This window comes from Dipodomys spectabilis, unplaced genomic scaffold (genome assembly GCF_019054845.1).
Source record: "Dipodomys spectabilis isolate Male_0828 unplaced genomic scaffold, ASM1905484v1 ptg000098l, whole genome shotgun sequence".
In the NCBI taxonomy this organism is placed as follows: domain Eukaryota; kingdom Metazoa; phylum Chordata; class Mammalia; order Rodentia; family Heteromyidae; genus Dipodomys; species Dipodomys spectabilis.
The window spans coordinates 1,286,280-1,313,650 of NW_024870775.1; the positions used below are offsets into that span (position 1 = coordinate 1,286,280).

General features: G+C 35.3%; 1 protein-coding gene across 4 annotated transcripts in view; it reads right to left on the reverse strand.

Moving 5' to 3' along the window:
• The window catches only part of Ercc6l2 (ERCC excision repair 6 like 2), a 98,903-nt gene that overhangs the window by 38,807 nt on the left and 32,725 nt on the right, over window positions 1-27,371 (reverse strand). For 3 of the 4 annotated variants that reach the window (XM_042686663.1, XM_042686662.1, XM_042686665.1), the window contains exons 3-12: window positions 26,041-26,160; window positions 22,731-22,924; window positions 20,731-20,892; window positions 20,187-20,394; window positions 15,065-15,205; window positions 13,471-13,584; window positions 11,837-11,956; window positions 8,368-8,439; window positions 6,935-7,080; window positions 21-116 (exon numbers count right to left, since the gene is read on the reverse strand). In XM_042686663.1, coding sequence (XP_042542597.1) covers window positions 21-116; window positions 6,935-7,080; window positions 8,368-8,439; window positions 11,837-11,956; window positions 13,471-13,584; window positions 15,065-15,205; window positions 20,187-20,394; window positions 20,731-20,892; window positions 22,731-22,924; window positions 26,041-26,160 — 1,373 coding nt within the window. Of the gene's footprint in view, window positions 1-20; window positions 117-6,934; window positions 7,081-8,367; window positions 8,440-11,836; window positions 11,957-13,470; window positions 13,585-15,064; window positions 15,206-20,186; window positions 20,395-20,730; window positions 20,893-22,730; window positions 22,927-26,040; window positions 26,161-27,371 lie in introns of those variants that run through there. The other variant, XM_042686664.1, reaches the window with a different exon arrangement.

Here is a 27,371-nt window from a genome sequence, read left to right on the forward strand (position 1 = left end):
TTACTTTAAATTTGTTATACCTGTCAATGGCTTGAAGATCATTAGCTGGATTCCAAGTTGGATCAAATAATATAACAACATTGGCACCAACAAAATTGAGGCCGAGTCCACCAGCCCTGGGGGACGAAATATAAAGAACACACATTAAAACAGCATTAATTATCACCAGGTATGGTGTTACACACCTGTAATTCTAGCACTTGGAAAGTGTGGATAAGAGGATCTCAGGTTCCAAGGTTCCAGGCTTGTTTGGGCTACGTAGTAAGATTTTTGTCTCAAAACCAATGCTGGGCATCAGTGGGCCACACCTGTAATCCTAGTTATGTGGGAGACTTAAGATTAGGAAAATCTTATTTACAGGCAAGCCTGTAAATCACCCGGGGAGAACCCAGGTGATTCCATCTGAATGGAAGAAGCTGGGAATGGTGGTGTGCATCTGTTATCCCTGTTACAATGGGAAGTATAAAATATGTGGATCATGGTCCAGGCAAGTGTGTAGAAAGAAAACAAGGTCCTATCTCAAAAATAACCACTGTAAAAAGGGACTGGAATCAAGGCTCAGTGACAAATAGCCCGTCTAGTAACAACAGGGCCTTGAGTTCAACCCTTACTACTGTCAAAACAACATAATATTGCTAATACCATAAAAACAAGATAATTAAAACATAGATAAGCTTAGATTATATATATGACATATTCTTCTTCTCTTTTTTTTTTTTGGTCGTGGGGCTTGAACTCTGGGCTTAGGTGCTGTCCCTGTGTTCTTCAGCTCATGGCGAATGCTCTACTGCTTGAGCCACAGCGCCACTTCCAGCATATTATTCTTAATCTACTCTAGGAAAATTCCTAAAAAAATTGACCATCTGAGTGCCAAAATAAATAGGCTGTGCTGGTTTTTACAATTTTTGGATACTCAAATACTATACAGGATTTTCCTAGCATAATTTTTAAAAGCTGTTAGTGTATTTTACATAAAGTAATAAATACATATAAAAGTCAATTTAGATTAGATGTATGTCTATTAAATGTGTGTTATCTTTTACACAACAGTAATTGTGATCTGTCCATGTTTTGAAATTTGTAGTCTATAATACTTGTATTTACTAATTATTCTATTAAAAATCTATTTTAAAAAAGAAATGCTAACCTAAAATACAGATTTTTTTTCTTTCTTTTCTTCAATCATTTTTCTTATCCTGTCTCTCAAGCCTTTCTCTGAGGTTTTACATTCCCAGACTTCCTTTTTTGGCTGCCAAAACTGTATCACAAAAGTCAACTCACACTTATATAACGCTTTACACTAAATGTTAAATATCCAGGGAAAGAAAAATGATACTAATCTTTTCTGCTACAATGTTTCTAAATGGAAACAATTTAACTTTTTTTGAGCCTCTGCTGTATACCAAAAACCAAACAAGATATTTTCATAAAATATGGTTTCATCCATTGTTAGGACAGCTATACATCTTCATTTTGCAGATAAGACAACAAGGTTTCCTAAGTGGCCACTATCTGTATTGAAATCTAAGCATTCTGATTTAAAATTCAGTACTCAATAGAAATTGAATTTTTGTAGAGATGAAAGCATAAAATTGTCACAGAAACATTAAGTCAAAGAAAGAGAGTTAGGGAGAGGTTTTATAAAGGACAAAAAAAAACCTTACAAATCCCATCAAGGGTAATTTAAAGTACATGGGATTTAGACACCAAACAAGTATTAAGTTAAAGATGTATCTACTTAGTAAAACTTCTTGATGACAATGTCATACATATATTTTGTTTCAAATAGTCTATATGAGCCACAACTCTGTTAGTTGATATAGCAAATCTTCTAATGGATTCCGAAATTACAACTGAGGCCTCAGTGAATTAAAGCAGAGGCAAAGCTTGCATAAGAAAAGCAAATCCTTAAACCTCATTTCTGTAATTATTCTGATAATAATATAACTCAGAAGCCTACTTTCTAACCTGTTGCTCTGTTCATATAGGGCCAATGGCAAAAGGTTCTCTCTTAAACAGTAAAATATAAAATTGCCCTTTGCAGCCTATGGACTAATATTTGAGATAGAAACTTACCAACCATGCGGCTATTCATCCTTAAGTCCCCACATTCTATTCACGTACCACATAAACATAGTAGAAAGCATACCTTACCCATATTTCAGTGTTCCACACTGAAATGTCTACATATTCATGGATAGGAAGGCTTAATATCATAAGAATGCCAATTTTCCTCAAAATCATTCATAAATTTAAAGATTCCAATTTAAAAAAAGCCCAACTTCAGGAAAAATGGCAGATGACTATTCTTAAAATAAGTTGAGTGAAATGACTTGAGAAAGCTAAGATAATAATTCAGAGACCAAAACAGCTTAGAAAGTAAGAAAAGAATACAATAAAAATGTGATTATTTCAAGTAATATTTGAAAATACAATTTCTTGGAACATTAGAGTACAAACGACAAGATATGAACTATGATACCCAAGTTCCGAGAAAGCTAAGTCTGAGAGCTTGTGAGTTCAAGGCTCATCTGGCTGTCTCAGAATGCTGTCTCAGAAAAACAAAAAGAAAAAAATTAGCATGCAAGTGCTAAAACTTGATGAGTTAGCAGGCAAATGAGAAAACAGAGAAAACAGAAGAAAAGGAAAGCATTGTAAAGAAACAATAAGAGCATTCTCCAGATTTGAAAAGAATATAAGGCTTCAGACTATGCCTTGCAAAATAGATGAACAAGGACCCACATTAAGACTCAAGTATCACTGTGGAATTTTAGCAGAATACAGTTGAAGAAAAATTCTTTGGAGTTCCAAACATGAAATGAAAATCAGACTGGTATTAGACACCTATTTAGCTATACTAAATACCAAAAGACAATGCTGTAATGCCTTCAAAGATTTGAGAGGAAAGTGTTTTCAACCTAGAATTCCACAGGTTGTCAGAGTATGGATTCAATGAGGAGGGATCCTCAGGGGCATTTTCTATATTCAAGGATACAGAAAATTTACTTTCTATACATCCTATCTTACAAAGTTACTTGGCGAAATTGTCTAGAAAAACAATGTGGACAAAGAGTGCATGAGACAAAGATGGCATGAGACCCAAGTAAAAGATCCAATGGAGACAAGTCTCCACTAACAGTACATTTTCTCAGGTTGAGAAAACAAGTTCTCTACCTTGAGACCACAAGATGAAAGGTTCTTGGAGGAAGGTTATCAGAACACAGAGAACTCAAAAGCAGAGAAAATGTGAGTAAGAATATAAAACACTGATGTTTATTAAAAGAAGAAAAATAAATTGGGTGGGGAAATTGAGAAAGTCATGATTAAAAACAATGAAATGAGAAACTGGAGGTAGAGTACCAGCCATGAGCAAAAAAGTCAACCCCAACTACTGGCACACATACGCACACACATACAAGAAAGGAAGAAAGAAAATAATTTTGCAAACATAAAAAATGAGAATTCATTTAGCTGATGCTAAGACTATACTCCTTGAATGAAATGTCATGAATAGGGCTGGGAAGGTGGCTCAGTGGTAGAGTGCTTGTCTCTCATGCATGAGGCCCTGGGTTTGATTCATCAGCACCACATAAGCAGAAAAGGCTAGAAGTGGTGCTATGGCTCAAGTGGTAGAGTGCTAGCCTTGAGCTGAAGAGCTGAGGGACAGTGCCCAGGCCCAGAGTTCAAGTCCCATGACCAACAAAAACAAAAATAGAAATGACATGAATATTCAGAGATGGTACCTTGGTAGTACTATTAGCCCAGCATTAAACAATATTTATGAAATCATAATGTAAATTCTATTTTTTGGTCTTTAAATTTTAGAGCTAATAAATAAAAATAACTTGATTATCACTGCAGGACTTAATTATAACAAAATTGGTGACAGTAAAAGTTAAAATAATTGACATATAATACAGATAGGTGACAAATGTAGAAGGGTATGTTTTAGTGTTAATATCAGCCATTGCAAAAAATTGGAAAATATACAGGAAGTTGATTAAAAACAGAATTGTTCAGCAAAACAAATGGCAAACCAAGAACAAATGCAGCATGGAACCCAGAAAAAAATGGATAGAACAGTGATCAAGTGAGAAAAGTATTTTATAGAAAATAAAAAGAGCAAACGCTCTGGAAAAAAAATAAAGAGGAATGAAAGTAGACTAGGTCTTCCTCTTTTGTAAAAGAGCCCAAGTTGGATAAAGTTGATAGATTTAGAATTCTGGGAAAATAATGGCTCTGTGATGTCTCAGCTTCTATAGAAAGTAAATATAAACCACTGAAAAAACAAAATGAGAAAAACACTTAGCTTTTAAAAAATTAAAAGTTAATGAATATACTTATTATACTGTATAAGGTTCTCTAATATAGTAACATAGAAAAAAAAAACCTGCTCTTTAATTTAGTCACAGAAAGACAGAAATCCCAAAGGTTTTTCTTGCCTCAGTCAGGACACCTAATAGGGCAAAACAAAACCAAATAAATAGAAAAACTGTAACAACTGAACTCTAAAACATTTATACAGATAAGGAGGAAAAGATGCCTCCAAAGAAACTACATTGAGAATAAGAAATAGAAAATGTGAAGAAATCATCTACCATGAGGCAGGAACCATAGGAAACAGTAATAGAACGGTTAGTGTCCCCAAGTCCAGGAGTTAATACAACAACATGCTGGGCTAGAGGTAAGCAGAAGAGGAGAAAAGACAACTAATGTCATTATAGGGTCTGTACTAGTCAAATTAGTGTTGAATGTTTTTATTAATTCAAAGCACATCATTTTAAAAGTAAGAACACTTAACCTGTATGTTCTAAGACTTAATTGAAAACTGTACTGTATGCCATTTATTACTCTGTGTGTAAGAACCCAGGCGATAAATGACATGACTTCATTCAGAGGAAAATGTGAGTCTAAAGTGTCTCTTTTTGCCTTAGTTACAGGAATTCAAGAATAATGTTAGTACTCCACAGTAACAGTTCATTATAAATATATTTTTTATTTTAAATGAACTTTTATCCTGATTATTTTTTTCAGTGCCAGTGAGCTTGAACTCAGTGTGGGTGCTATCCCTTAGCTTTTTTGCTCAAGGCTAGTATTCTGTAACTGGAGCCATAATTCCTTGGTAGTTAATTGGAGATGAGTCTTGGATTTGTCTGCCACAGTTAGCTTTGAATCTCAATCCTCAGATTCTAGCTTATTGAGTAGCTAGGATTATAAGGATAAGCTACTAACACCCAAGTTTGGTTTAATTTTTACTATATACATTTTACATATGATTTTTTTTCTTTTCCTTTTTTAAAAATTTTTTTTGTCGATGTGGGGCTGAACTTTGGGCCTGGGCGCTGTCCCTCAGCACTTCAGCTCAAGGCTAGCACCCTAACACCTGAGCCACAGGACCACTTCTGGCTTGTTTCTGCTTATGTGGTACTGAGGAATACGAACCCAGGGCCTCATGCATGCAAGGCAAACACTCTACCACTGAGCCAACTTCTCAGCCCTTTTCTTTTCCTTTTTAAAGCCAAGGTCTCAGTCAGCTGCCCAATTTGGCCTGGAATTCCCTATATAACTCAGACTGACTTTGAATTTATAATCCTCCTGCTTCTACTGTCCAAGTACATACATTAATTTTTATTGTGATTTTTGTTGTTTTTGATTGTGGGGTTTGAACTCAGGATCTGGGCACTGTTTCTGAGCTTTTTCATTCAAGGCTAATGCTTTCCCTACAGCCACAGTGCTATATCCAGTTTTCTGATGGTTCATCGGTGATAAGAGTCTCACAGATTTTCCTGACTGGGCTGGCCTCCTGAGTAGCGAGGATTATAGGTGTGAGTCACTGGTGCCTCAGCTAATACATTTATTTTTTAAAGTCCCTTGAAATTCTTTTTGAAAGACAGTGGGAGTAAATCTACAAATTTTTTATTACATGGATTGTAAAAATTATGGTTGCTTATTCCCTCCACAAAAAAGGAAATCATCCCACCCAGATGTTCATATTTATTTAAATCTTTCTCTAAAGTATGTGCTTTCTTCTAAGTAAAGATTCAGAAATAGGCATTACATCTATTTATGGTTACCTTTTATAAAGTCTATAACTGGGTAGAAGTGGAGGAGGGCAAGCTTTTGAGCTCTCTGAGTGAGCTCAGTTTCCTGCTATAGGAATTTTCACTCATCCAATGATTAAGAAGTCTGAGTGATGCATTATACTCATAAACTGACATGTTGAATTGAAACCCCTTTGAACAACTACTTAAAAGATAATTTAAAAAATACACGATTTCATAGAATTAAAGCACATTTTAGGGTCTGAAAATTTTTTTAAAAAGAAGTCCTCAGGGCTGGGAAGGTGGCTCAGTGGTACTGTGCTTGCATGCACAAGGCCCTGGGTTCGATTCCTCAGCACCACATAGGCAGAAAAAGCTGGAAGTGGTGCCATGACTCCAGTAGTAGAGCATTAGCCTTGAGCTGAAGAGCTGAGGGATACCCTGTATTTACAAGCTAAATTCAGTGATGATAAAGGGGATTAGCAAAAAAAAAAAAAATGCAAAATTCAAATCTATTATTGATTATAATTAGAAACATACATACTACTTCTTAAAATTAAATAAAACAAAATATATTTTTCCATTAAAAATGAATCTAGCATTAATTTTTTTTTTTTTTTTTGGGTCCGGTCGTGGGGCCTGAACTCTGGGTCTGGGCGCTGTCCCTCAGCTCTTCAGCTCAAGGCTAGCGCTCTACCACTTGAGCCACAGCACCACTTCCGGCTTTTTTCTTTTTGCTTATGTGGTGCTGAGGAATCGAACCCAGGGCCTCAGGCATGCAAGGCAAGCGCTCTACCACTGAGCCACCTTCCCAGCCCCTAGCATTAATTTTTTAAATTAACTTAAATCTTAAAAACAGATAAAAGTCAAGCTCTCAAATTTTATTTTCTTACATGGTAGAGACAAGACAAATGTTGATATCGCATGTACTGTTGAACTCTTTCACGATCTTCAGTCTTTCCTCTGACTTTGTGCTTCCATCAAGTCGCCTGTAGTCAAGCCCAGAGGCCACACAATACTGCTGCAATACATCAAGCAGCTGGAGAAAGAGACAAGGGAGGAAAACATACATTTTAGAGGACTCATTCTACTACAGAGGTTAGACTTAGACAGCACTGATTATTTGAGGATTTGAGGTTAGATTTAGTCAGTACTGGTTATTTGTGTGTGTGTGTGTGTGTGTGTGTGTGTGTGTGTGATTTAGTCAGTACTGGTTATGTATGCGTGTGTGCGTGTGTGTGTGTGTGCCTATACTAGGGCTTAAACTGAGGACCTGGACATAATCCTTCAGCTTTTTCACTCAAGGATGGTATTCTACCACTTCACCCTCACTTCCACTAAGGGCTTTTCATTGGTTAGAAGAAAAAAGAATCTCAAGAACGTTCTTGTTTTGGCTGGATTTGAACCTCAATCTTTGGTACTCAGACTCCTGAGTAGCTAGAATTACAAGTGTGGGCCACCAGTGTCTGGTTCACAATTTCTTTTTCCTCTTTTTATAATTTAATTTATTTATGTGGTACAGAGAAATTGAACCCAGGGCCTTTTGCATGGTAGGCAAACACTTGACCACTAAACCCTCACAGCAGTAAATAGCCAGGCGCTGGTGGCTCACACCTGTAATCCTAACCACTCAGGAGGCTGAGATCTGAGGATCATGGTTCAAAGCCAGCCTGGACAGGAAAATCCATGAGACTCTTATCTCCAATAAACTACTAAAAAACTGGAAGTGGTGCTGTGGCTCAACTGGTAGAGCACTTGCCCTGAGCTGAAGAACACAGGGACAGCACACAAGCCCAGAGTTCAAGTCCCATGACAGACCAAAAAAAAAAAAAGCAGTAAATATTTGGGGGTATAGGGGTGTAGTGGTAGAGTGCTTGCCTAGCATAGGCAATGCCCTATGTTCAATTCCCAGCAACACAAAAACTAAACTGAAATAAAAACAATTTTTTTCACTTCTTCCCATTATCCTGAAATGAGCTTTTTAACATTTGGTCATCTTCCTTTTTTTAAAAAAACAATCTTTCACTATTTAAAAAAATGGGGAGGAAGTGCCGTTGTAGCTCAAGTGGTAGAGCGCTCGCCTTGAGCTAAAGAGCTGAGGGACAGCGCCCAGGCCCAGAGTTCAAGCCCCACGACCGACAAAAAGATAAAAAAAATAAATAAAAAATTAAAAAAAAAAAGGGCTGGGAAGGTGGCTCAGTGGTAGAGCGCATGCCTTGCATGCCAGAGGCCCTGGGTTCGATTCCTCAGCACCACATAAGCAAAAAGGAAAAAAATGGGGAACAAAGGGCTAGGCAAGTAAAAATTTACTTCAAATGGAACTCACCTTGGTGGAAAAAGAGAATAGAAGAACTTTATCTCTGTTTTTCCTGAAATGACTTAAAAGCTGCTGAAGGACCTGGAAATGAACTACAAAACATTAGTAAACCAGTTCCAAAAAGAGTATATTTTTTATATATAACCATTATTGGAGAATTTCTTAAAAATTATTTTTAATGCAATGTTAAACTAGTAACCTATTTTTTCTAAGACTGAGGAATAAAGCATTAGATAATACATTAAATGTTATTCATCAATAAGGATGTAAAGTTCTTAAAGACATATTTCATCTCATCTGGCTTTAATAACAAGGAAATATTTTAAATTATGGGCTGTACTTAAATGGATTAATTTAATTTCCAATATACACTTTCTTTATACCTACAACATGTTGAAAAACTAAATTATAGAGCAGCATACCTTTTAGGAAGTATTTAAATTATCCTAGCCAGATGTCATGAAATCTAGCTAGTCTTAATGTTTATTTTCTTAGGAACAATCAGTCAGATATAATACACCTCTTCTCATTTTCTACCCATTGTTTCTCTATTTATAGTAAGCTCTGACTTCCAGATTGAATTTTGACCTCAAAATGCCAATAATCTGCTCTACAAAGTCTTTTTCTGAAAGTCCAAGACCATGTGTATACAAGCAATACTGTTATTTTTAAACAGGCACTCCCACATCTGGCAATGATAGCTCTAGAATGCCATGGAAAAGCAATCTGCAGGGGGCACAAAGAAATTATACCCAGTACTAAAGACTACTCAGTAGTAGTTATAATTCAACAGATCCGTTTATAAGTTTAATGCAACTTAATTGATGCATTTTCCTTCAAACTTTCATCATTTTTCCATCTCTTCCAAACTTTCGTTTTCCAATAAACTTATTTATTTATTTATCTGCCACTGGGTTAAATTCAGGGCCTCATGCTCACTTACTTGGCTGCTTGCTCTGTTGGCACTCTACCACTTGAGTCACACTTCTATACTGATTTTCTACTGGTTATTTTGAAGACAGTTTTTTGAGGTCTTTTCTAATTAGAGTTGGCCTCAAATAGAGATCTTCTGGATCTCTGCCTCCCAAATAGCTAGAATTACAGGCATGAGCCACCAATGTCTGGTTGAAGACATTAAGTATTTTAATTGACAGATTTTGCTTATGTTTGTAGAATTGACTAGGAAGTGCAGAAAGTTCCCTCATACTCCCATTTCGTCTTCACTCTGCCCTTTCCTCATACTTTTCTCCTATTAATGTCTTTATGATAATATAAACATTAAGAATTTTGGTACATTGATTATTAAGGTCACAGTTTCCATTAGTGAACACTCATTGTGTTGTAGTTCTGTGGGTTTTGGCAAATGTATCATTACATGCATTTGCAATTATAGTATTATACAAAATAATTTAACTTTAAAAAGTTTCTTGTGCTTCACCTATTAATTCTTTGTCCCCAGAATCCTTATAAACAACTGCTTTTTTTCCTGTCTCCACAGTGTCATATAGCCTGTTCAGACTGTCTTCCTTCATTTAGCAATATGCATTTAAGGATTCTCCATGCATTTTCAGTTTGGTAGCTCAATTCTTTTTATTGATGAATTTCATTGTATGGCTATACCACAGTTTATTCATTCATATAATGAAGGACATTTTGGTTGTCTCAATGCTTTCTATAAATAAAGTCAAGTGAGGTTCTTACATGAATATAAGTTTTAAGAGCTTTGTGACAAACCACCAAACTATCTTCCCCAGTGATGGAATCATCTGATATCCCACCAGCACTGAGTGAGAGTTCCTGTTGCTGTATACCCTCACCAGTGTTTACTGATGGTTTTACATTTCCAGATCAAAATATCACCAGATAATGTTGCTAATCAAATTGTAAAAAAGATCCCCCAAATATTTTATTAACAGTTTACTACTATCAATCTCTGCTCCCTCAGAAAACAAGTCAATTATCTGAATTCTTCCTGAACACCAGTATTCCCAGTCTCCAGTAATGCTTTATGACTGCTTTTTTAGCTCCAACAATTTGAATAAACATTAAATCCACTCATTATCTTAATCAGACACCATTATTTCCTAGACTTTTGGTTAAAAATTTAAAATTTAGCCTTAATAGATATAAAAAATATAAAGGAAGAATTACTGAACTATTTCATTTCAAAAGGTAAATTTGTGGTGAGGGGGGGATGGGAAGGGATGGGAAGGAGAAACAAAGGAGGAGGCAACAATGCTTGATAAGAAATGTACTCATTACCTTGCCCATGTAATTGTAACCCCTCTGTATGGTATTTTCACAATAAAAAAAATTTTGTGGCGAAGTAACAAAGAATAAAATTTAAATGAATACTAGTGGGTAATGTTATTTTCAAAGAAGCTATGATTTCTGGAAACATTCTATTGGCTTAACTTAGGACATTGTAAGTGCTCAGTCATAAAGTAATTGAGCTTTTCATATTTTAAAAACTTGAATTCAGTGAAATGGATAAAGATTTACTACTATTAGGAAATACTAGGTTTGAATTATTTGTGTGATAATAACATGATATTCTCACTAATATAAACCTGTCTATTTAAAATACATAAAATTTTAATGTAATCATTCTGAAGAATTACTATTCTATATCGTGTTTTATTTCACTGAATTTAAAGATCCCAAGCAACTAAGCCCTGGTGAGGTTATCTAGATTAACTCTAAAAGTATTTCCAGAAAAAACAAAACTTGACTACTTTGAATTACTTCTTTTTTATTCCTTTTGCCAAAAGAAATAAATAATTTACCTTTTCCTTAATTATAACATATAGTTGAAGAGTGTTTTATAAAAAGCTATGAATTCATAAATAAAGATTCTTGATAGTTATGAAAGGGTTAAGCAAACTGATTTTGTTAGAAGGAGGCTGGAGGCTGTCAACATTTCCTGTTGCTGTCAGGGGCAATGCCCAGAGGCTTAGGTCATGGTTGGAGAAGCTAGCCTTGGTTTTCACTCCTCCTTCAGTAATATATCACCAAGAGTAACATGGCTACAGGTCCATTCCCCTACATAACAAATGTTCCCTTGCAAACTTTTAATTGAGGTCAGCAAGCAAAAACCATAGGCAGAAAGTGTACAGACATAAAAGTTTTGCCCCAAATGAACTCTTAAAGAGGTTCCTTTCTCTAATTCTAGGCTCATGCCAACCTTTCCTCCCTTACCTTCCTGTTTAGCATTAACACTTATGTTTCCAGCAGGACAGCTATGACACATGTGATAACAGCACACATTTTAAGAAGGTCTAAGTCTAATATATTAGTAAGGAGAGTTTATATTTGATACAACTGCCATAAGGAAATGCTAACAGAACTATTATAGTTATTTAGAGCCACAGTCTCTCCTGAATATCTGAGCACCTGACTAATTTGTATTGTTGATGTACCAGTGGATAATTTGTTCTGTATCATCTCTCTATATTCAGCTTGAAAGAAGAGCATGTACCTTCATTTTTCCACTGTATTTAGGGTCAGAAAGTGTTTCAAAGGCTGCATTTTTGCTTTTCTGCACAAAATCTGGGAACTTGGAAAATACCTGATCACATATCCTTTCGATAAGTGTTTCCTTGAAGAAAAGGTAAAAAAAGAGATTAACACATTTAAACTTCAATAAATTGAAGTCATTTACAAAATAAAATTCTACTCAAAAGGAATATTTATTTACTTTGAAGATTTTGCCTTAAGTTGAATAAATAATTCAGAAAATCTTAAAATGGTATTTTAAAAATACATAACTCTGATGAATTATTAATGATACAGCTACTAATTTTATCATTACTTTGTTTTTAAGAGTTCTAAAACAAGGAGGCAAACACTCTCCAAAGAGTAAATAACATTAATCAAGAGTAAATAACACTAATCAAAGAACAGAATTAAATTCTTATTGAATTTCAAAATTGCATTTCAGTAGCATTAACTGTAATACAAAAGGAAAATATCATTGCATAAAAGTCAAGATATTTTTAGTTATGCTGTGCTCTAGAAAAAGAAACAACTGAAATCACCAAAACAAATTATTATTTTTAACCCTAAACTTGGAAATTACTGATTTCTGAAAGTTTGGGAAATAGTCCTAAAAATTACCAAAGAGATTAGTTTACCTAGTAGAATAAATATAATTTGTTATGTTAGTAGTGGAATAGGTCTGGTTTTCCAATATCTTCATAATTACAACAAAGGATACTAGGAAAACAAACACATAAGCATTATTAGAAGCAAAAAAGTTATTGTTTTAAGCTTAACTTTTTTCACTTTATGAAATGCCCTATTTGCATGTTCTCTCTGATATGTGGAAAGTAATTCTAAAATACACTGGGATACAGGATTCTAGATACACATAGTGAGACCAAAGGAGGATACTCTTAGGATAAAAACACAAAAAAGGCAGTGTCTAAGTGCCTCATCATACATAGCAAAATGAACTCCAAGATATGGAAATGAGACTGACCTCTCTTTTCTTTTTTTATTAACTTTTAATTTTTTTAGTTTATAGTGTTTATGTTTTTATCAGTCTGTCTTTTTCCTTAGAATAGTGTATTCAAGTGTGTATGTTTGGAAAGGTTGGGGGGAGGGTACAGAATTCAAAGGAAAAAGGACGAAAAATGCAACAGTGGAACTCACTGGGCACTGGTGAAAGTGAACTATGCAACTTGTGGGTAGAGATGGGAGGGAGGGACTGGGAGAGAGTGAGGGAACAGAAGATATTGTACAAAAGGAAATGTATTCATTACTTTTATGTAATTGTAATCCCTCTGTATATTACCTCTATAATAAGGTAAATTAATTTTCAAAAAAGAATTTACATACCACAAAAGAGGGCCATATTCTTAATACCTAAATTTTACTTTTTAAAGAACAGTTTTATTTTATTTTGGTGCTACGGCTATGCCTAGCATATGCTAGGTAGGTTTGTTCCAGTGAGGTACATCCAAAAGCCCCCTAAATTTTAAAATGAACAAGTCAGTTTCCCCTTAAATTTCATATAAAAGAACTTAGGAATACTAGGTAAGACACTGTATTCCAAATATCAACATTAAATATCTATAACATCACAAGGAAGTGTAAAAGGCCAACACAAACCTGATACTTGGAGGTACCAGCAGCTTGCAGCAATGCAACATGGTTGGCTACCTTCTGGAGAACTGTAAGGTAACTGAGATACAAGGTTTTCACTGTTTCACCACGAGAATTCGTCTGTAACCAGAACAATGCATGACATAAAATCAGAAAAGGGGCTACCAAGGCTATACAACAGCTTATATTATAATACATACAGCATATAATAATATTTATTGACACAATGAATTCTAAAACAATGATGACCAACAATTAATTTGAACTATCCAAGAACCACTAATGTGCAATCATTTCTGGAGAATCATAATACAACGACATTAAAAGCAGAACTTATTCATCTTCATCATAGCCAGTGACAGAATTGCTGCTGTGGAGTTCTGGTAAAAAAGCTGATGCAGCGAAATACTATATAGACCCTTTACCCATAAACATGTTTCCAGGTATTCTAGCACACTGGGCTGTCACAAAAATGAGAAGAGATTAATAAAAACAAAAAACAGCTAAACAAGAGCTGGAAGACTGGTTCATGTGCTGGGGGGAGAGGGTAGAACCTCCTAGGAAAACAAAGGAAGCAGAATATATGTCCAACTAAATAAATGCTTACCAGTATTGCTGTGTGTATACAGATAAATGGGTCTGTGATGAGAAAGAAACAAGTGGAAAGAAAAAGGCAATAACCACTGACAAAAAGTAGAAAAGTACAAATGAATTTACTTTTGTGTGTGTGTGTGTACATATGTGTGCACTAGTGCTAGGGCTTGAACTCAAGATTCTCTCTTAACCTTTCTGCTCAAGACTGGTACTCCATCACTTCAGCCATACTGCTACTTCTAGCTTTTTGATGTTTAACTGGAGATAGGAGTCTCTCCAATTTGTCTGACTGAGCTGGCATGGGACTGTGATCCTTAGATCTCAACCACTTGAGTAGCTAGGATTACAGGTGTGAATCAACAGTGACTGGTTGAATTTTTCTCATTCTACTAATGCATAGTTTCTATTAAATTGACAGTGTATTTGACATCAGAACTAATACTTAAGCCTGAAATCAACTAGTAAGTTATTTTGCTAGTAAAAAGTAATGATTAATTTCCTAATTAGAAGAAGGTATTCCTGGAAGAGAAGATATTAAATTGCAGGTTTATTTATAAATTAACTTCTTGAAAATACATCTGAATATTATAGTTTGTATGTGGGCACTATCTAATATTGTAAAACATTTTTTAAAACATTAAGCATTGGAGTCACGCCTGCTTTCTTAACTTCTCAGGAGGCTGAGATATGAGGATCACAGTACAAAACTAGCCAGGGCAGGAAGTCCATAAAACTCTTATCTTCAATTAACCACTACAGAAGTGGCACTATGGCTCAAAGTAGTAGAGTGCTAGCCTTGAGCAAAAAAACTTCAGGGTCAGCTCCCAGGCCCTGAGTGTAAGCCTCATGACCACCACCACTAACAACAAAATCTACTTAAAACCTTTAGTTAGCTTCTAGAATTAATAAAGTGTCTGAGAAAAAAATTCATTTAGTATGTGCTAGTTGGTGATAGATTGCAGTATAAGGAAAAGCAAAGCAGTAAGGGCATAGACACTACACTTGCCTTATAGCAGCAGTATCGTCTTTTTCGACCACTGTTGCAGGTACAGGGCTGAGAGGACTGAAGTATCAAAGTCACATCTTCTGTTTCTAACACTGTCTGATAGACAGCTTTCTGGAAATCTGTTAAAGAACAATAAACCATCTGACAAGAAAAAATATAAGACAAATATTAGTAATTTTTTGCAGCAATAAGATTAACAATCATAATGTACAATGGATTTAATAGATTGTCATACTGAAAATTGCTCACAAGCTAATTTTCCCTCTGGTGCATCATTATGACAACTTCTCACAATTCTCTTCTCTGCTCCTCACCTTACACTACATGATAAACATTGTAAGAGTATTTTTAACCCGAGATTTGTTTCTGGTTAAAAGGAAATATGATATAATATGTTATATGACTTACTTATATATTTTCTCAGTATATTCTGGGTTTTCTCAAAGGTTCTCTATCAGTCCACTATGTAAATAAATTTTTAAAAATTTAGACCAAAGGAAAAGATTAAAAAAAAGAATCTCAGAACCACTGTATAAATAATAAATACTTCCTGAAAATATTTGGAAAACTCAGAAAAACATTTAAAATTTCATATTAATGAAACTTTATTTGTATTTAATATCTTGCTATAAAGTCCTAAGATTAATAATTAAGTAAATATACATAAAAGGAACACAAGTTGTTCTTTCATGCCCAATTTGAAGTCAAGAAGAAAATATGATAAAACAATGCACTAAGTTATAAAGAAGATCATTTGACGTTATTTCCAATAGCACTAGAAATTACTAAAATTCTCCTAGCTGTATCCCTAGAGTCCTGGACTAAAAACATCCACCATAATAGGATACTTAGGAATGGAACAAAACAGAAAAGTTACCTACTTGCGAAAATTTATAGATATATTACCAGGAGAATAATATTGTAAATAATACATATGCATGTAGTTGATATAGGAATGTCTCCAAAATGTTTTTAAAAATCTACCAAATATTAAGCACATTGATACCCATCTTGAATGAAATTACATATGTAAAAATAAGGAATATACAGAAGGTAGAAATCAATTATTACAACATGGAGACTGAGTTGTTTATACAATAACATTCCTTTTTCTGTAATGTGTTATGCCCTCTTGACTAAACTTGAGACATTAAAAAGAGATGTTTCCCCTATTTGCAATAACTAGTATATGTCTAGGATAATCTTATCAGATGAGTAGAAAAGCTCAAAAGCTATGTACATATAACCATATAAGATGAAGCTAAGCGAAATGAACCTCAAGATAAGGACACAAGAGGTTTTTCTTTGTTGTTGTTTTTAATATAGTATATGATTTTTTTTTTGTTTCTTTTGTATGTTCTTCCCCCTATGGTATATTCCCTGTTGTCATGGTATTTGATTCTGGTACCCTGCATCTTGTCTATACATTTATCTAATTTGGAGAGGGGAAGGGGAATAACAAAATGCTCAAACAAAGACATAGGAAGACCCATTACAACAATGATACTCACAAGAAACTATGTTGGAAATGATCTTTACAACTTTGGGCGGGGGAGGGAGTGAAAGAGGTAAGGGAGGGAAGGGATAGTAGGAGAAAAATAAAGGAGAGGGTAACAATGTTCGACAAGAAGTGTACTTATTATCTTACTCATGTAACTGTAACCCCTCTGTACAGCATCTTTACAAAAAATAAAAATTTAAAAAAAATTTGAAAGAGCCACTAAAGTTATTCATCCCTCTCGACTAAACTTGAGACATCAAAAATAGATGCTACAGAAAGGAGTGAAAAACTCTTGGGATCCTGACCACAGGCTAAAATTTTCTTAATAAAGACCCAGAAACACAACAAATCAAAGAAATGTTGGACAAGTAGGATTGCATTAAACTGCAGAGCTTCTTCATGGCAAAGGACATAGTTAGCAAGATCAACAGGAAGCCCACAGATTAGGAGAGGATCTTCACTAGCCATACAACAGACAAGGGCTTCATATCTAAAATATACTTAGAACTCAAAAAATTAAATCCCCCAAAAACAAATCCTCAAAGAAATAACTGCCCCATTTAACAAGTGGGCTAAAGACTTAAAAGAGAGACTTCTTTGAAGAGGAAATAAGAATGGCCAGTAGACACATGAAATGCTCAACTTCTCTGCCCAGAAAAGAAATGCAAATAAAAACAACATTGAGGGGCTGGGAAGGTGGCTCAGTGGTAGAGTGCTTGCCTTGCATGTATGAGGCCCTGAGTTTGATTCCTCAGCAGAAAAAACTGGGAGTGGCGCTGTGGCTCAAGTGGTAGAGTGCTAGCCTTGTACTGAAGAGCTGAGGTACAAGGCCTAGGCCCAGAGTTCAGGCCCCAAGATCGACAAAACAAAAACAAAAACAAAACAACAAAAAAAAAAACATTGAGATTCCACCTTGCCCCAATTAGAATGGCTATAATCAAAAAATCTAATAACAACAGATGCTGGAGGGTACGTGGCCAAAAGGGAACCCTATTGCACTGTTGGTGGGAGTGTAACCTTGTTCAATCACTCTGGAAAGCAGTATGGAGGTTCCTCAAAATACTATACAGAGCTCCCCTATGACCCAGCAATCCTACTTCTGGGCATTTACCATTGATCAAAAACAAGACCATACTAAAGCTACCAACACAACTATTTATTGCAGGGAAATGGATGGAGCTAGAAGAAATAATGTTGAGCGAGGTAAGCCAAGAGCAGAGACAAACAGTACATGGTCTCTCTGATAAGTGGATGCTAAATCCAAAATGTAAGGTGATATGACAAAATTAACAAGACTTAAGAAACAAAGGACTTCCACTCATCTGGTCAAATCACTACTAAATAACCCCATGCTGCTGATCACATATATGGTATATATGTGCACACTGGAGGGAAACCAGGAGGAGGACACAGAACTAGAGGGAATCAGGGAAAAACATACAACAGCAGGACCCATCAGCTGCACTGGACATTGACCAAAATGAACTAAGCAACTCAATGGCAGTGATGGGAGGGAGGGAACGAGTAGGAAAGAGGGAACAGCTGACGCTATGCAAAACAAAAGAAATGTACTCATAAATGTTATAGACCATGATAGACAATTTGCTCCATTAAAGTTAGAATGTGTTTGTGACTTTAACTAAGCATCACTATCCTACAATACTGTGAAATTTGGGAAATTATGTAACCACTTAATCAAAATAAAAAATTTGGAAAAAAAAAGAAAATGTGATATATATATATATATATATATATATGAAATTCTATACTTCCATCAGAAAGAATGACACCATCCCAATTTGTTAGGAAATGGAATGAGTTAGATAATAACATTTCTTAAACTTTTCTTATTTATGCATTTCAGAGCAACCATGTGAGACAAGCTTATTATTTCTATTTAATAAATTTTTAAAAATCCACATTTTTGCTAATTCAGCAAATTTTTGCAAACTGCTCCAAGTCATAAAACTTAAGTGGGAGAGCCATTATTCAAGCCTATAGTATTTCATTTCAGTTCATGTTTTAAATCTTTAAGCATAAGTCTCTCTTCATATATTTATACTTTTGTTGTTCCAACTGAAAAAATAATACATAAACATATACATACATATATGTCTATATATACACACAAGAGTTGCATAAAACATTTGTAAAAAGTAGAGGAGTTCATAAGGGATTTCAATACAATCTTCACTTTAAATATCAACAGTGATATATCAATTACCCCAGTTGCATATTAGTATCATATTTTCAAATCTACCTTTTCAAAGTAATAGAATATCCTATGATAAGAGGGTATCTGTTATGGCTTAAATATGAAATATATGCCATAGGCTCATGCCTTAAAACCTAGGTTCCCAAGTGGTGGTTTTGGAAAGCACCAGGTAAGCCACACTGGAGGAAGTTGGTCACTGGGGGCAAGTCATTGAGGTATCTTGTCTCTAGTCCTTTCTGCTTCCTTTCTACCAGGAGGTGAACAAGTTTCTCTGCCACAGGCTTTCTCAGTCATGATGTTCTGCCTCAGAAACATGGAGCCAAGTGATAATGATCCCAAATAATTCCTTCGTTCAAGTAGTTCTCTCAGGGGTTTTATCACAACAATAAGAAATATAAATCTAATGGTATTTGGTATGATTCCCCTTACCTCTAAAACCATTGACTAGGAATCTTTATCCTATTTCTCAGGCATAAGATTGAAAAACTATAAAAGATCATTGAAATTTTGAAAAAATTTTAAAAATCAATTCAGACTTTCTTAACTTTCTTAAAATAATAATGTAAATTTTCTACAAATTCAAAAATATTAGGTTAATCATACAACTGCAATTTATATAAAAAAAATCTTTAATACTTCTTTAACCACTTTGGGCATATAACTACAATGAAGGTAACAAAGAACATACTAATGGTAGATAGTAGGTAGTATAGGAACTACAGTATGTGAATGTCAAACTGTTTAGATAGAGAAGATTCTACTTCCTTAAGGAAGAATTATATCAAAAATAGTGATAAGAAATTAGTTTTAATGTACATTGTCATGGTGTAGGTATTAAATGCCACCCAAGGCTATATACTAAAGGCTTAGTCACCAGTGTTTGGCATTGTTGGGAGATGAACCTTTAGAATCTGGGGCTTAGTGGAAGGATGTAAAGTCACTGGGTGCATGCCCTTGAAGGGAATATCTTGCAGTATTATTGTGTCTGATTTTTTTCTTCCCAGCACTATGAGGTAAGCGTTTCCGTTCACTATGCACTCTCTGCCACTATGTTCTATCATTGTCCAAAGCAATAGGGATGAATGAGTGTGGATTGTAACCATGAGACAAAATAAATCCTTCTTCCTTTTAAGTTGACTTATCTGTAGTATTTATCATTACAATGGAAAGCTGACCCACCTATACTCCAGCAATAAACCTGGTAGCCATCAGATTAGCAAGGAAAACTTACAAGTTCAATTAATGTCTCCTGAAATTGGCCATGTGACATTTCTCCCCTCCCAAGGAAGAATAAAGATCCCCAAATTATATTCATAAAATACCACAGGAGATAGACTTCCTCTTAAAAAGGGCAAGTTTTTAGCAAAAAATGAGATAAAATTAATACACATAAATGTAACCCTTACCCTGTCTTCCTTCTTAGGCAACTGATCCTTGATAAGAGTCTTAGTACGTCTAAGAAACCAGCCAGACATCCTCTTTGCAAGCCTCTGCATAGCTTTTCGGCCAGTAGCTAATTCTCTTTTCGTTGCTGTGTGTCTCTGACCATGTTCTACTGGGTCAGAAAATTGCTTTTTGAAGTACATCTTCGTACCTAGAAGTCCTGGAACAGCCCTTTATAAAGATAATAAGCAAACTGTTATAATCTTATTAAGTAAAAAGAAAAACACTTTTGTTTTTAAGAAATATCTTCCTTCACTTGCTTATTAATAACAGCAAAAACAGAATTTCTTTAAGGCTGTTTTGGCAGCTTTATAACTGAAAATGATGATGGAATTGGTAAGGTTCTGTTTTCAGGACCAAAAGCATTACATAAAGACAGCTTTTCATGGGACTCTGTATAACTTGTTTGAGAACAAATACTTCTCCACTGATTTTTTTTTTTCCTCCCCAGGAACAAGATGTAGAAAGCTAAAGATGTATTAAATGCTAAAATAAATTTCTGCTCACCAGTCCATAACACACCACAGTTCCTTCATGCTGTTCTGAAGGATGGTCCCAGTGAGGCCGATGCGGACATTACAACGTAGAGCTTTCATAACTTCTGTTACTCTCGCCTTTGGATTCTTGATTCTATGCACTTCATCCACAATGACAGCTGACCATTCCAAACTACAGAGCAATAAAACAAGGGGGAAAGCAACCAAAGAGAAAAATCAGTAAAGACACAAGAACACTTGGACAACACCTTATTTAATCTGGTCTTACTGATATTCATAAAACCCTAATACCCAACAACTGTAAAACAAACATTTTCTCAGATGTAAAACAAATATTTTTTAGGAAAAAAAAAAGACAACCTACAAATTATATCTCAGTGACATGCTACCATATGCTTACTAAAATGGCCAAAAATGATAAGATGGACAATGCCAATATTAGTGAAGTTATGGAGCAAAAGGACTTGCATATACTCTCAGTAGTGAAATAGCACAACAGCTTAGATTATGCTCTTGATTTCTATTAAGATAAATCAGTGATTGTCTATGGTGAGGGTTGAAATATGGCTGCTCATAAAGAAGTAAGAGGAGCCAGGCGCCGGTGGCTCATGCCTGTAATCCTAGCTACTGAGGAGGCTGAGATCTGAGATTCACGGTTTAAAGCCAGCCCGGACAGATGGAAGTGGCGCTGTGGCTTAAGCGGTAGAACACTCATCTTGAGCTGAAGAGCGCAGGGACAGCGCCCAAGCCCAGAGTTCAAGCCCCATGACCGACAAAAAAAAAAAGAAGAAGAAGAAGCAAGAGGAAAAGTTTGAGATAAAAGTATTTTACATCTTGTTTGGGATAATAGTTAAACTCAAGTACCCATTTTTTTTGTTTGTTTTTTAAGTGCAGATCCTGAGGTTTTGAACTCAGGCCCTGGGCACAGTGCCTGATTTCAAGGATAGGGTTCTACCTCTAGAGCCACCGCTTTACTTCTGGCTTTTGGTGATTAACTGGAAATAAGAGTCTCAAAGACTTCCTGCCTGGGGCTAGCTTCAAACTGAAACTCTCACATCTCAGCCTCCTGAGTAGCTATGCACTACCAGTGCCTGGCTCAAGTATATATTTTAAAACTAGAAGACCAGTAAACTATGGCCAATGGGTACAGTGGCATGTACCTGGATGCTAGCTCTGTAGGAAGCAAAGATCGGAAGATCTGATCATTTTTACTGTCTGTATAGTTTGCTAGAAACACTTCAGAGGCACAGTACTGTTCTAAAAATATAAGCCAAAATCCTCCAAGTGGCTACTGTTAGTGAGATGTTCTCCACTTACTTCAGTGTTATCTCCTGTCCATATCCCTGTAACACTTTAAACCACTGTTAATTTCATCGTGTGTGTGTGTGTGTGTGTGTGTGTGTGTGTGTTTTGCTGCTCTATACTGACATCAGACTGCCATAATTAAAATCATTCATGACAAATCACTCTCCTAGTTCAGAGACACCATATACAAACAACTACACATGAGATTTAGAATAAGTATTTTCAGAAAGGTATCTATATTAAGTTTATGAAATAGAATAAGAAACCAGGTACCAGAGACTCAGGCAAATAATCCTAACTACTCATGAAGGCAAGAGCTGAAGGACCAAGGTTTAAAGTCATCTCAGGCAGAAAAGTCTATGAGACTCTATCAGCAATTAACCAGAACAATGTTGGACAAAAGGCATGGCACAAGAGGTAGAGCACCAACTGTGGGCAAGAAAGCCAAGTGAAAGTGTAAAGCCCTGAGTTTAAACCCTCACATATATGGGGGTGGAGGGAAAGCCGTGCACGTGTGTGCGAGCACATGCACACGTGCGCACATACACACATACATACACACACACAGAAAAATGATGAACCAGAAGCTACAGGAAAACTTATAAAATCTCAAATGAAATTAAAGATACTTCACAGTTTTAAAATAATATTATCAGGGACAAATAGAATTGATGTAAGTAGAATATTAACGCCATGTCTTATTACCTGTTAAGTTCATCCAGACATAATCGTAGCGTTTCATAAGTTGTTAGAGCAACTTCACATTTCCGCTGCTTTACACGAATCAGTTCATTGTCTTTTTTGTTACCATGTAAAACAGTGACTCTGAAATATCCCCAGGTATCCAACTCATCTTTCCAGTTATAGAGGACAGAAAGAGGAGCAACTATTAAGAACATCTAAAAGAAGAAAAAAAATGATTTTTAAGAAATGAAAACCCCAAACTGAAACAATATTAATAGTTCTATCTTTAATTCTGACAAACATCTGGAAAAAATGATATGAAATTAATACACATAAATGTAACCTTTACCCTGTCTTCTTCTTAGGCAACTGATCCTTGATAAAAGTCTTAGTACGTCTAAGAAACCAGCCAGACATCCTCTTTGCAAGCCTCTGCATAGCTTTTCAGCCAGTAGCTAATTCTCTTTTCATTACTGTGTGTCTGACCAAATACAACTGATTGACTGGCTATATGTAGACATGAAATACCCTTAGAAACTGAGTTTTACTTAATTAGATTTTTATTAAGACAAAGCCTTGTCCAAAGGAATAGCTATTTTCTTTTTTTTTCTTTTTTTTTATTGTGAACATACTGTACAGAGGGGTTACAATTACATGGGCAAGATGAGTACATTTCTTATCAAACATTGCAGCCTCCTCCTTTGTTTACCCTTCACATCCCTTCCCAGCCGCCCCCCCCCGCCCCCCCCACTCAATCCTCCCCCCCCACACCAAAGTTGTAAATTCGTTTTTGACATGACAACTTGTACTTTTCATTGTTGAGAGATGAAAGTAACTTCCAAAATAGAGAGAGAAAATAAACTAAGGATCCCAATAGCAAATTTTGGTATTACTAACATGCAAAGAAGGCCAGGGCTTTTTTTTAAGTATATGGTTTACTAGATCACTCATTCCTTTTTCATTTTCCTAGTTCATGGTCTCACAAATAATCTCAATTTGAACATATGAAAACTTCACTGGAAAAATTATACCTTACCTCTCTGATTGGTTTATCTATGATTTTGCCTGTATTTATTCTCATATATTTGCCCTTCCTACTTGTGACATGAATAGTTTTTCTTTTAAAATGGACCACATAAATCCATAGCAAAACATTAGATTTCTTCTGACTAAAAACACTAAAACAGTAACAACAAAAACCCTCTTCCTCAACCCTGTATCTCTCTACCTATGACTGTTGATCTAATCCCTCAAGAATTATCCATATTGATTATCTCAACTCTCCTCCTAATCTCTCTTGAACTTATGTAAACAGGACTTCTGCCTTATTGCCTAAGCTATAGTTTGGCCCTCAAAACACCCTGAGTTAAAGGCTTGATCACCAAGGGAAGGGATGCACCCTTTAAGAGATAAGGCCTAGTAGGATGAGGTTAGTTCACTGTTGGTATGTCCTTGAAGGGAATATTGGGACCCTGACAGCTTTCTGTCTCTACTTCTTACTTTCTAGTCCTTGTGAAGTAAGAAGTTTCCTCTGCCAAGAAGTTTCCACTCTCAATATGATGTGCTGCCTGTCACAGGCCCTAAAGGAACAAGCCAAGTAACCATAAACTGAAACACCCAAAACTGTGATCCAAAACAAAGCTTTCCTCCTCATAAGTTGTTCGTATATTTTTTCAGATGACAGAAAGGTGACTAATGTTGTTCCAACTACAATTATGTAGTACTCCTACTGCATAGTGAGTAATGATTTATGTTGCTTCCATCCACATTTATGTGGCAGGGAATACTACACAGTTGTAGACAACACAATATACATCAAACATTAAAAACACTTCAGCGTCCAAGTAAGCACAAAGAAAACACCAAGGCTATGTTATCTGATGCAAGAAACCTAGAAATCAACAGCAAAGGCTAAGTTATCCTATAACTCTGTACTCCAATAGTATAGTTATCTAGAATTTAGTAGTCATTAATAATTTAAAAAGGAGTGAAAAGACTAGTTATGAAAGCATGGAGTGCAGTCAAAGTAGGATGCTCAGTACTCCAACGGCTTTACTGGAATTTACTAAAATATGAGAAACACTAAAAATAAATGAATTAGCTGAATAAAACAGATTAGCAGTGTATATTACGGCAAGGAATTTACATATATGTATGTGTCTATACATGCACATATACACACTGAGACATAGAAAAAGAAAGGAGGAGGAATAAGCAGTACCAGTGACAACTGAGGTGATTATTAGCATATCTTTAACACACAATCAATAGGGGTCTTTCTTTTTTCATCTCTGACATTTATTTATTTATCATTGTCAAGGTGATGTACAGAAGGGTTACAGTTTCATAAGCAAGGTAACAAGTACATTTCTTGTCAAATTTGTTACCCCTTTTCTCATTTTCTCCTACTTTCCCACCCCCCAACCCCCCAAGTTGTACAGATCATTTCCAACATATTGTCTTGTGTATATCACTGTTGCATTGGTTCCCCCCTTGGCCTTTGTCTCACCATTCTGTTGTTCCCCTTCCCTTCCTTAATTCAAATAAATGTATATACATACCAGGGTACCAAAATCAAACCCAGTGACAACAGGGATTATACCATAGGGGGAAGAGCATACAAAAGAAACAAAAAAAAAAAAAAATCACATAGTACATTAAAAACAACAAAAAGAAAAACCTTTTGCACTCCTTCTCACAGAAGAGTGTTTAGAAGGTATTCCTTCCCCCATCACCTCTGATTTTTGTTCTTTTATTTTTATTTATTTCTATTTTATTACTATCATAAATGTGATGTTCAGAGGGGTTACTATTTCAGAAGTCAGGTAATGACTACATTTCTTTTTGGACAATATCACCCCTTCCTTTGCTCATTCTGATTTTTGTTCTTACTAATATACTTTAAATATCCTCATATTTAAATTTTAGAATTTACTTTTTTCCTCTTTTTTCTCTCAGCAGACATAAGAGACATGTAAGATACATACACATTCAGTAGTGACATTCAGAACCAAAAAAAAACAACAAAATCCAGGGCTAAAAATAACATTACATAAAATACACTAAGAATCCAACTGTATATAACACTCAGGCTATAGTTACACCATTGAAAGACTGAAATTCTTAAATGATTTCAAGCTGAAATTATATTTCACTATTCTGAAAGACTAAAAGTAGTAGATGAAATAGATAACCTTTAGCAAATTAAACCAATATCAGAAGTATTGATGTATTAAATTTTTATGTTTTAAATTTATACTGTTATGTGGATTAAAACACTTCTCTGTGCTATCAGAGTACCAACTTTATGAGGTATTTCTAGATAGTTTACCTTTTTTGCTACACAAGAAGGGTCCTTTTTCATACTTCTCAGTAAAAACTCTGGCATATTATTGACAATATCTTCACGAGTTCCTTTCTTATGTAAAACTGCTGCCAGAAATGAGATAACCTGGGGAAAAAAAGACCTTTTCAGTCACTACGTATGATTTATCATGATATACAAAATTTTGCTGCTTACATGATTGTCCAATCAATTACAGAGTATGTACAAAGATGTTTGCTAGTGATAAAAATTTAACATAAAACATCAGTATTGACTTTATTTTTTAAATATTTTAAAATTTTATTTATTGTTATTATAAAGGTGCTATACAGAGGGGTGACAGCTATAAAAGTCAGGTAAAGAGTACATTTCTTTTTTTTTTTTTTTTTTTGGGTCCAGTTGTGGGGCCTGAACTCTGGGCCTGGGCGCTGTCCCTCAGCTCTTCAGCTCAAGGCTAGCGCTCTACCAGTTGAGCCACAGTGCCACTTCTGGTTTTTTTCTTTTTGCTTATGTGGTGCTGAGGAATCAAACCCAGAGCTTCAGCCATGCAAGGCAAGAGCTCTACCACTGAGTCACGTTCCCAACCCCCAAGAGTACATTTCTTTATGAACAATGTTGTCACCCCTTCCCTTGCTCTCCCCATCTTTCTCTCCCGTCTCCATAAAGTTCATTTTCTATATAGTGTCTAGTGTCATTGCTCCATTTGTTCATTCTTTGTCCCACCATTTCTGGGCCTTCCTGACCCTTCCAAAAACAGATGAACAAACAAGACAAAAGGAAAACAAAAACAGTAACAAAGGAAAAAAAAAAAACTTGTTTCCATTTCCTGGAGTTCATTTAGATAAATATTATTTTATATGATCACATGTACATAACTATTGCATTTATCCAATAGAATACAAACAAGGCCACACTAAAGCTACCAGCACTGCAATATTGTTAACTACAGCCAAGATATGGAATCAACCCAGATACCCTTTAGTGGATGAATGGATCATGTTAAGTGTGGTATATTTACACAATGGAATTCTACTCATCCATTATAAAGAATGATACTGTACCATTTATAAGGAAATGGAAAGATATGGAAAAAAATTATACTAAGCAAAGTAAGCAAGATCAAAAGAAACATAGGTAGCATGGTTTCCCTCATCTGTGGTAACTAGACTGTGTCTATACAAGTAAACACATTGGATGGTAGAAAAAAAAAATAACTGAGGCATGATAAATTATACAGGTCTTTAGGAATTCACAGAGTGAAATTAAAGGATAGTTTTAAGAGAGGATCACTAATTTTATTTTTATTAACAAACCAATGTATAATAATGTTACCTTTG